This window comes from Phlebotomus argentipes, unplaced genomic scaffold (genome assembly GCF_947086385.1).
Source record: "Phlebotomus argentipes unplaced genomic scaffold, Phlebotomus argentipes genome assembly contig_75, whole genome shotgun sequence".
In the NCBI taxonomy this organism is placed as follows: Eukaryota; Metazoa; Arthropoda; class Insecta; order Diptera; family Psychodidae; genus Phlebotomus; species Phlebotomus argentipes.
Window position 1 is genome coordinate 994,363 of NW_026776170.1, and position 11,620 is coordinate 1,005,982.

Sequence of the window (11,620 nt, forward strand, 5' to 3'; positions counted from 1 at the left end):
GTTTGTTTCACGTAAATCACCAACAATAACTTTCTGGAAACATTGTAGGATTTCTCATGAAATCACTGTGTATGCGAATGTGAGTATATTTGTCTATATATATTGATTTCTCGCCACACGATGTATAATAATTATAAAGTGTATCAATAAAGGGAAAAAAAGATTCGCGATACTAAGAGCATATGTGCCTCACTGTTGACCACGAATGGTATACTGAAAAGTGAACTGACTGTGAAGACACTGTCCTGGGGTGGGCTAAAAAGATTCCAAGCATTAGGGGAGGGGGTAATGCTTTTTTCCCTTTACATACACGTCCTACCAATCTTCTCAAACTCAAACCCCTGCACACACAATACGGCATGCCAACCATCTCATTCGTCCATTACTTGCTCCTTCTCCCTGTCAAGTTCGGGGTGCAACATAAAGAGAAGTGTTGTACGACACAAGGAATGAAGGGTGACTAAGCGAGAAGGCAAGACGAGAAATTATCCCCACCATCATCATCACAATCATGAGAAAAGTGTGTGAGTGAGATGTAGGGAAAGATGGTAAGGAAAAAGTATATACTTCCCCAAATGAATTTTTCCTTTTCACGCGCGCGAGGAATAGTCACCCCTTAGTGAAAGGACGAGAGAAGTAGCTGAGAAAGAAAAAAAAGTGTGTGCGCCACGATTGAGAAATGCATCAGTGCGCAGTTGGTCAGATTTGAAATACTTTTGGTATGTATTTCTTTCTTTTTTCTCAAAATGTACGAGTGACAAGGAGGTTAGGTAAAAAAGGACAAGGGAGAGAAAAGAAAAGAATGGTCCGTGAAGACACACTCGCTTTGCTCCGCCTTGTTAAAGAATAAATACTGACTCAGAATACACAGTGATTCCTAAGAGGTAAACGCTCAGACATCGCTGACTATTGGCACAAGACACACATGGGGTGCACAGGACGTGAATATACCCGTCAGACGTCGAACAATAATGAGATATGTGCAAATGTAGGTGACAGGGATCCATGGTCATTGGGATCGGCACAAATCTCAATAATATATCGATCACCACCGGACCATAAGATCACCACACATACAAACACTACAAATTATTAAGGAAATTATAGTCGTAGAGTGTTGTAGGCAAATATACCTGGAACTCATTGACAAGCTTTTCAGTTGTAGGCTTGGTATCTGGCGTGGCGGATCCGCCGGGTGTAGGTGAGTGTTGCAATTGTGGCATCTGTGTGCCCATCTGACCCATCATATGAGGTGAAAGTGGTGGTGCTGGACACGCTGCTGGACTGTCCGGCCCTTTCGCGATGTTCTGGGCACGTGTCTGCCAGAAGTCTGTATTCATCTTATACATACGATGTACATCCGTGCTCATTGACGTGGCGCTGCTGAGGTCCAGTGCGTGATCCACGATATAATCACTCACTCACATATGTGCTACCTGGGCTGATCTGGAATACACGTGAACACTGAGTGCACTGCCATACAACGCGTGTATGTGCGGTTGTAGGTTGGTCGTTAGACACTACAGATAGACGGCGACGGACTGAATGTCGCGAACAGTGTGGTGTGCCCAAATATAAAGGAGAGCGCCTCAAGACGACCTCCTCGTCCGCGAAAGAAAGTGCGTGGAGGAGTATAAGGAATGGTGGGGAGGACAAGACGCTCACCCCTCCATCAAGGAAATCCTTCGCTGTTGTCTTCGCGCCGTCTTCGGTAGTTCTTCATCTACTAGCGCCACCTCTTATCACGACGCCATGCGCAAAAGCTCTAGCATGCCTCCATTAACTCATTTACTACATTTTTGTTAAGATAAAAACAGTACTGAGTGCAGAAGTTGGGGCATTTGATTTTACATATCATTATTAACTCCGTTGTTAAATTGAAATATGGCTAGACATTTAATCTTTCACTTTTACACGCTTTTTATATTCACTGAAAAAGTTATTTTTAAATCTTAATTTTTATCCGTTATTGTAATTTTAGGAATGTACTCTCTAATTTCGGTTTATTTTAATAACAACTGAAACTAACTTTCTGGCCAAATTTAAGTCTTAAGCCAAACTGTCTGCTCTGTTGTTCGTACATTTATGCATGATCAAATCATTGAAACTGGACTAAAGAGACTGCCGTATCAAGCTAATACTGTTATTTCAGTTCATTGAACAAATAAATGGTTCAGAAGAATATTGTTATTAAAAAAGAACAAAAAGACGATTTTAAAAATCTAAATGTTAATTAAATAATTTTTATGTATATACATCATGTTATGTGAATAAAAAATATGAAACCCAAGGATTAAAATTTTTTTGTTCTCGCCTGATACTGAGTTGAGAAGGTGACGTTATAGGTTATGTTTCCGCATATAGCTTCGTTATTCAAATATTTTGGTATATATTTTGGTTCAATTAAAAACATTCAGTTAATGTTTTATAAACATAAACATAGTTTTTCTCAGTTTAAATGCATTTAAGTTTTGTATAAAAACAATAAATCGAATCTAAAGACTTAAAGATTTGTAATGAATGTTGTTCATACTGAAGGCTTTTGAGCGTAAAATTAAACTTTTCCCTGTTCTAAAAATTCATTTTGCAGTGATATTTGTAGTCGTATTTCACTTGGAGACACTGTTTCATATGATATGTCATGTAGTAATATTTAAAAGATTCAAGTATTGTTGAGTCTGATAGTTTATTATACTCCTACATTTTTATTATATTTGTAGCATAGATTTAAAATGCAGAATAACAATGAACTACTTTAATATGTAGTAACCTAAGCAAAAAGGAAGAATTTTTCTGTATTTTTGGACTAAATCAAGAAACTTTATGTATGGGTTTTCCTATTTTAGTCAGTCAATTTATCCATTTAAACGGTAATAAACAATTGCTGGTTTTGATACATGCCTTTTAAATTTTCGCATCATCCCAGGCAAACGCAACTATTGTAAAATGATTTCTTGACCCGAGGTGATGGGTTTTCAGTATGGAGCCATGGTTTCACAGAACGCAGTTCAGTGTTCAGAACTCGAGTGTATTAAAATTGTACAGAAACTGTTTCTTTCCGATTGAAATCAATTCTAGCCTAAAGTAAGTAGAGTTATAAATTTGATAGCAAATTTGGTCATATGTTATAAGGAGTAAGGTCATTTTCATTTCAATTAAAAACATGAACATGCATAAATCTGTATTTAAAATATGTTTATTCCAGTAGCTTCATTTATTTCACACAAATTTAGGATATTTCAAAACAATTAACTTTTACTTATATATATATATATATATATATATATATATAAATGTTGTAAATCTATACACGCGTAAGGTAAAGGGCATCGGGTAGAATTCACTATATAGTGGTAGTTATCAAATTGTGTACCTTACAGCGCTGAACAACCTTAGATAATATGTCCCCTTCCATCTCTGCCAAAGGCATTTTCAAGTGCATTTTCATTGCACAAGTGTACTGGGTAAATATTTGTTCAATCGTATCTTTTTTTTCCTTGCTCAATTCGCGCGCGCGCGCGCTTTCTGTACACTATGACTGCAAGCTTTCTGGCTTGAGCACGATAGAAAAGCCACGAGGGGCAACCTGGCAACCTAGCAACATAGTTGGGATCTGATGTGCGATAGAAAAAGTCAACAAGAAAAAGCTGATAAGGAAGAAAAAAATTTCTTGGGAACCCGAGAGATAGTGATGCTTCGTAAAAAGTCACTCAATGACATCGTGATCGACATAGTCCTGGGCATAACTTTGTTAACGAAGCAATAGATTTTGAAAAGAGAATATGAATACTGTTCATAAGATAAGCGCGTCTATTTAAAATAATATTGCGCTAAGAAGCGCTTTTTAAAAGTGAAAAAATGCAAAATGAATGTATTTTGCGCATTGCGCATCAGGAATCGCGCGAACTGTGGGATTTCAGCTCAAGGCTATTTTACTTAAAAATAATATTACACACATTATCTGGTATAGTGACATGGAGGCAAGCGCCTGTGTGAGTTAACATATTAGGTAGGGGTTGAAACGATGTATAAAGTCCTGTGAGATCGTACATATTCAAATATTATAAACAGCTTCTTTCACGATCACACTTACTTGACACTAAATCAAACACCTAATAATGTCAAATATCATCCTCTTAAGGGTGTAGTTATCACCCCACTTTGTACTCTTAAAGTGCAAAGAAAAACTTCCACGATACACGGTTAAGAGAGGGTCGTGAGACTATAGTGTTGAGAAGAAGGAAAAAGGAGCGATGTCAGTGCAAACCACCAAACGCGTTTTACGTGAGACCAATACGAAATGCAGACTAAATGCACAATTTTATTTTTGCGAGTGCATTCATGAAAATTTTCTAAACTCTTGCACACTCTTGCCGATCGTACGATGGAGAGATGCACACACTCGAGGGCAATATCCCGCATACATACATACACTCTGACCGCCGATCATAGTGAGAGGTAGTGACACAACGCCTGGAAATATATTGGATATTGGAGGACTTTTTACCCATATAAACTATGTCTTAGTCTCATAATTACCATCGCACATGTTACAAAAGTAATTAATTTGTTTGAAATAACAATAAAGTTCAATTGTAGAAATTAAAGAAAAAATTACCCATTACGTTTGTAGCGTTGTTTTATTTGAATACTCAATGAAAAAAATGATAGATTGCGGAGAAAAATATTTATCGGAATCCTTACTCACTGTCTCATTCACATATATATGCTTACACGCAGCAGACGAGGAAACGAGGCATAAGTCAAGTAAATATTATTAAATCAGTCAAAAATATATTTACTATTAAATTAATAAACATTGGTTTTATCTTTTTCTGTAAAAATAGTTCTAATTATGAGAAGTTTTGTATATATTTACAATGGTTACTTCAAAGGCTTTAATGTGCCAATATTGGTTAACATGATCCTCCGAATGTACTCCGAAGTGCATTCTCTCGAAAGGGGTCTTTTTTCTCGCGCTCGCTCGAGAACAAAATAATCTTCTCACTGCTCTCAATTTCTCTCGTTCTCCGTCGAATTTTTTTCTGAGCATTTTCCAATATCTATTACTATTAGAGGTATTGGCCACATAATCATATAAAGAAGTTTTCCTCACACAATATTCAGGGGATGCGCGGCTTTTTCAGACAATCCTGAGTGATGCGCGCATAAAAAGGTGGAAGTAATTCTCCGGAGAGAGAGAGAGATAGTAAAAAAGCGCGTCTCAGATTGCGAAGTGTGCAGTTAAAAAAAGTAATAAAAGATGGAAAGAAAACGCGGAGGATGATGTGAATGACCTGCCTCAACAAAAATATAAATTTCTTCACACACATGCGAGTAGCAAAAAAGCGTCCAAACAATTATTATTGGCCGAACAGGGCTCATTTGCACACACACATACACACACCCGAGGTTTAAAGTTGGTGTTGTATATTTTTTCTCTTTCACTCATTCACTTCATCTTCAACATCTCTGTTACGACTTAGTGGCGAAAGGAGTGATGAGACAGACCAAGTTAAAGGAATCGATCCCGCATGATATTCAAGGTGATCACAAGACTCTTTCCTTATGGCAACTAGTAAACTAGCCTGGCACTTCAGTCTTGTTTTTTAAGTCATTACAAATGAAACATTATCAATGATCGTAAACTGGGATCGTCCTCTTTGACAACCAATTTATGACCATACGTACATATATATTATTTCAAAACGGTTTTTGTAAATTTTTGTTGATTAGTATTGTACCCACCTCTGTATTCTATGTAATCGCCTATCCATGGTGTTTTCTTTTTGCGGATCCGCCTGAGTCATGACTATACTTCTGTATTTCACTAATTCTCACTTCATTTCATTCACTTTGTTTAAGTGTGTAATATTTTAAACTTTTTGCATTGCCATTTGGTGTTATTTGTCGCTTATTATTATGATTATTTTATTTATTATTATTTGCAGATTTACGAAAAAGGAGAGGATTTGTTTTTACTATTTTGCCTTATGTTTTTAGTTTTACTTTCTGTTCTTCTGACTTTTTTTGTTTTTCTTTCTTCGGTAAAAATGCAGCCTAAATATTGACTTTTGTACTAAACATTTATATGTCCTCATATGAAGCGTTTTCTTCTTTATATACAATTTTACTACTACCTCAATTTCTTTTAGTTGTTCCTTTAAATGTGTTTCTTTTGTTGTAAATATTAGAAAAAATTACTTTGGAGACATTAGCTGTCTCGTTAGTTTCATTATCAAAAGATTTATGTTTTTTTCGATAACTCAACGGTAATGTTCATATCTTCATTAAAATTCTGTTTTTTATTTAGTATAATTTCTTTTCTTTTAGCTCTGTACTTTGTGAAAATTGCTGATCCACCCGGAAAAGCGTAGAGGCTAGGTGGTGGATTTGGAGACTAGATCATACGAGGCCCGACTTATTTCTAATGCACCCACTTTTTTTACATTTTTTTCGAAATAGGTTTCTCTATGATTTATTCACATGATTTTTTTTTTCAAATAAGGCCCATTTTAAGGCACATTTTTGCATTTCTCGTTTCTCATTTTGTGTATTATCTCTCTTTGTTTTAGCTTTCTTTAAGATAAAATAAACACTAAAAGACTTTGTTTTAATTGTTTGTCAGTTTTCTTTAGTAACTTTCAGTTAACGTTTTGGTTGTCGCAAAGGATTTTTCTTCTTCAATTTTCTCTTTATTCCTTGATCTGTCTAAAATCACAATTTCGTTTCACAAAAAACTGTATAGGCCTAAAAATTTATCACCCAACATTTCCATTTTCTTCCTTCATAAATTCACTGGTATTAAACTTTTTGTTTGACGATGTATTTAATAGTTTTTGGCTAAACATTTGCTTTCAGATCTGCACATTTTCATAGGGACATTGTTTTGCTGATTTGTTTTCACTGAATTTTACATTTTGTTTTTCCTTTTTATAGAGGATAACAGTTGTGTTTATTATCTGTTGTTTAGAAAAATAAATCTTACTTGTGCAGTTTCTATTGTTTGGTTGTCAACGATGGTTTATTATTTTTTTTTTTTTACTATTTATGTATACTTTATTATGCTTTTGTTTTGGTGGAGATGTAGCCCGTTCTATTGAGTGGATTTACGTATGCAAATAAATTAGTGAAAAAATTAATAGAAAAAATAGCCCACTAGAGTGTGTCCATTGATGTCGTGTTGTGCTAATATTGCAGTTATCAAAAGTTTTACTTTCTCACTATATAATCACAATTATTTTGCGAGGGTTTTGACTCTAGATTTGTGTGTACATCAATTTTTCTCTTTATGACTCAAAGTTTGTTGTCTATATTTTTCACACTCACATTTGCATTATATGTTGCATACATTATATGGACTAAGTATATTTTTTGTTTATATAATGGCAATTTTTTTGGTACTTATATTTCTGTCTTGGAATATAATTAATTTTGTCGTGTTGCTCTGGCGTTCAACTTTTCAACGAGTTTTCTGTCTATTTTTTTTATGTTGTGTCCTTCCACGGGATTGATTGATATATATATATATATATATTTACGTATAAATGTGTATGTGTGTGAGTGTGTGTAAATATATGTATATGTTATGTATGTGTGTGTATTTCTTAACGTTTGGTATTCTTTGTAAATTTGTGTATATGGATCTGTACGGGAGTATACCTTTGGCCTGTATTATTCTGGTTCTTTCCTTTTCTAAAGTGTGTTTTATAATGAATGCTAGCTAAATGGAATGTGGTACTGAAAACTGTTTGTTCCGGTGTCAGTGTAATGGTGTTTGATTGTTATGTAGGGCGTGGTGGTCACTTTTGTCCAACTGTAACCTTGCGCCTGCCTCTATTTTTATTAGGTGGTGGATATCTTAAATTTTTTTTAACTATAGGCTTGCATGTAACGGCGCCAAGCTGTGCAAAGCCTAGGATTTAAGTATTATGCCTTCCATCTGAAAAAAGTAGAAAAAAACAAATATAGTACTTCTAAAGTCTATGATGGACTCAAAAGGATTTTATATCGGTCGAATTTAATTATTGTGTAGGTAAAACGTTTTTCTGCATCTAACTGTGGAGGTGGGGTATGACGCGTCCGCCATATTGGCGTGTGTCTACGCAAGTATACTCATGAGCTAACTCAATGAGGAACTGAATCTGCAATCACATTATTTGAGTAATATAATAGGAAAAAGTGTCTAATTAGGCGAATTTGAAGCTCAGGTGTAGAACCTTTGTTTAGGCACATAAACTATTACCAAGAGACTATTTTCACTCACTCTCGTACACGACAAGATAATTCCAGGGATGATGAAAGCGCAAATTTTACTTTTCGAAACTCCGTCACTTATTGTTATTAGCGTGATTCTTCCTTAATTGCTCTGTCGACTTTATACCTTGTTTTGTGTCTATATATGTGTATATTTTTAAAATTTCTTTTTAGGCTTGTCCAACTTGCATCAACCGCGATGCAAACTGCACTTAAACTGCACCCCTCGTCGTTGCTACTCGATTGGTAAATTGTAGGCTGAGGGGGTTGAGATGCGTTGCATTCATGACAACCCCCGTATTCCCCCTAAACAGAGCTTGCGTCGCGACAGTACTTGGTCATAGTAATAATTACATGCATTTTGCGACTCATTTTGACTGTGCTGAACAATTAATAAATAGTAGTTATTTAAGTTTGTAGGAATATTATCGAACGAAGATAGAATTATTTCCTTTGGAGAATTCAAATTGGTTCACAGTGTCTTTCAAAATGTTTGTCACATCCCACTTATGATAGCTGATTTGAATATATATATGTATATATAAATATATATGTTTATATATAATATATATATATAATATAAGTGTATGTGTGTTTGTATATTATACTCCACCCTAATCTAATGTATCCTGTTTTTTTTTGTAAGCAGGTGCAGCGACTCACAGTTAATAGATACTATTGATTTCCCACCACCAATTCCGCTGCGCCCCCCACTACAACAAATGGAGACCGCTTTCCCAAATCAGTGACCCCAACGCGACCTATAGACACCTACATAATCAATGCGATTCCTTAAAAATTTAAGAAATGGCCTGAACATTGTTGAACATTGATTAACATTTTAAAAAATTGAAGTATTAGCCAGCACGCGTGACAGCGTGCGTGGAATGCGACCAAAGCGGTGTGCATTATTGCACATAGGCCGTAGAGGTCGGGCCCCCGTGCGCATACTACAGGGCGCACACACGCGCCCTGGGCCCACCTACTGATGCACTCGACAGTTGCTGGTCACTGAGGATAGTCACTGTGGGGTCATAGGCTACCAGATGTGACAAAAATGATAATTTAAAAGGGGTGAAGATCATTTCTCTGACCCTCGTCCGCGATTGTGATTTTTAGCGGTCCATCTGCCCGTCCAGGTGTGATACTTTCACGCGAAGACTCCTTGGCGTTGGGTCATATTCAAATCTGTCCATGGGTAGCACAGCCGGCAAACGAGAGTGAACGTTCACAGAAAAGGGGTCCAACAATTGCCTCACGTATTCCAAATGTGTTCAATTGCAATTGAACGGACCCACGTTACAGCTGACGCGTTGCTCTTTTTTTCTGTTTCTATCCAAAGCGAAACTTTTTTATGGCTCACTAGCGCGTGAGGAAAGTGTACACACGCCTCCACAATAACCGATAAGTTAAATGTATTGAAGGCTGACAGTTGAAAAACGTTTCATTTGGACACTAGCATTTATGATAGCTGAGTTATAATCTATTCCAAATACCTTATTCGCAAAGACAATTTGGAGAGAACTCCATTTAAAATCCAACACATTTTCACTGTGGGGTTTTATATGTTTTGCTTTCTTAAATAACTTTTATATAAAAATGACCCGAATAAAGGAAAAATAGATGTCCCGAGTATTTATTTGAAAATTATTGCATATCTTTAAAATTGAGGCAGCAGTCACTTATGTAACATACAAGAAATTTGATTTTCACTCTAGGTCCTGGAGACTGTTTTATGTGTGCAGCGCGTATACTACATGTGACTGTGTGTGTGTGTCTAAATTCATATTGGAGAATACTATCGTGAATTATTTAATTTATTGAATTGAGGCATACATGTAATATATGTATAGTTGTAAGTTGTATGTTAATATTTTCGCTCGCATCGTCCAGTGCTCTAAGCTCTAGCATAGTTAGTATGCTAGGTTTAATATAATTTTATATATGTACTAATGTGGAAAAGATTTAGTTTTGTCCATTGACTTAGAACAAGAAAAGTCTTTGCTGCTCAATTCTTTGAATATATAATAAATTTATTTTTTTTTAATAAATATTTATAGAACAGACATTCAAGTCTAGTTATAGAGTAGTAACAATTAAAAGTTTCAACTGCCCTAAATCCAGTTTTATTACATCAGCGAAAAATTATAATTTAGTTCCAGAGACGTCTTATGTACCTAGAATCTTATATTTAGTCTCCCTGGTAGCATTTTAGACCATTTTGCTAAACTTGATGTGGTTTCTAGTGCCTAAAAACCCACTGAAAGACGAGAGGCCTCCAGAACAATATACATTGATCAATATTTTTTACAACCTGTATTTCATTCCTTCACTCACCTCATTTCGTAAGAAACGGATGCTAAGGTATATTTAGTTATCAATTAATAATCATTTGGCTACATATATTAGGTTTATTTGGCATTAAATCTTTATTTATTTATTTAATATTCGATAAAAATCTTTAAAAAAAAATTCTTTTTTTAGTACTTCCTAAGTGACAAATAACCTTTAGTATGAAAATATACCTATAAATATTCTAGATTTTTTTTAAAGGCAAAGTAATATGATATGCGTTTTCAAGATTATTTTTATGCTTTAATTTATTGGGATATAACCGATATAATTATTTATTGTTTATATTAGTACCACTAAAAATCAAGAGCTGTCAACCTATATCCCATAAATAAATTTAAAATAAATTGATTTTAGCTAGTATTGAAGAAGCTCTCAATTGAATAAATATTTAATCTAGACCATGTTAACCTGAGTAATAAATATCTAAATTAGTCGTATTTAAATTTGTTAATTTTCTAATATCTAGATAAAATTTTGGTAAATGTCGGAAATTTGTGCATGTGTCTCTTCCTTCCTGAACGGAACTGTGAAATCCTTGTAAGAACCTTTGCGCTATAAGCCTTTTACTCCTACAGCCATGCAAAGCGATGGCAATCGAGGCGCCATCTGTATTTGCGTAGCGTATGAGTGCGGTCGCGGTGCAGGGTGCGGTCAGTGACGCGCGGACGAGGTAAAAAAAAGAAAGAAGGTCTCGCGAGTGAGAGTGAGAAAGCGAGAGCGCTCCTTCCTTCTCCGCGCGCACAAAGAAACACGACCATTGGACCGAACGCATGAAGGGGTGGGAGAAAATGAGGGTTGCTCTCCATCGATTTCTTCAAATCTCACCCCATGAGAATGCTCAAGACGTCGAGGCGACTTTGCATGTTACCAAGTAGGATTCTTGCGGACACAAAATAAATATGTGCGAAATAAAGATTTTTGTATGTTACTTTAAATATATTCTCCAATAACAACCTTGATAGATAGTCTATAAAAAGTCATTATGATTATATTAGAATAATAAAATAGG

General features: G+C 35.4%; 1 protein-coding gene across 1 annotated transcript in view; it reads right to left on the reverse strand.

Annotated features, from left to right (window-relative positions):
• The window catches only part of LOC132257082 (zinc finger and BTB domain-containing protein 24), a 43,561-nt gene extending 35,041 nt beyond the window's left edge, over positions 1–8,520 (reverse strand). Inside the window, exons 1-3 of the mRNA XM_059753810.1 lie at positions 8,267–8,520; positions 5,749–7,942; positions 1,134–1,446 (exon numbers count right to left, since the gene is read on the reverse strand). Of these exons, the coding sequence (XP_059609793.1) occupies positions 1,134–1,370 (237 nt within the window). The 5' untranslated portion in view covers positions 1,371–1,446; positions 5,749–7,942; positions 8,267–8,520. The remainder of the gene's footprint in view (positions 1–1,133; positions 1,447–5,748; positions 7,943–8,266) is intronic.
• Between the last annotated feature and the right edge of the window lie 3,100 nt (positions 8,521–11,620).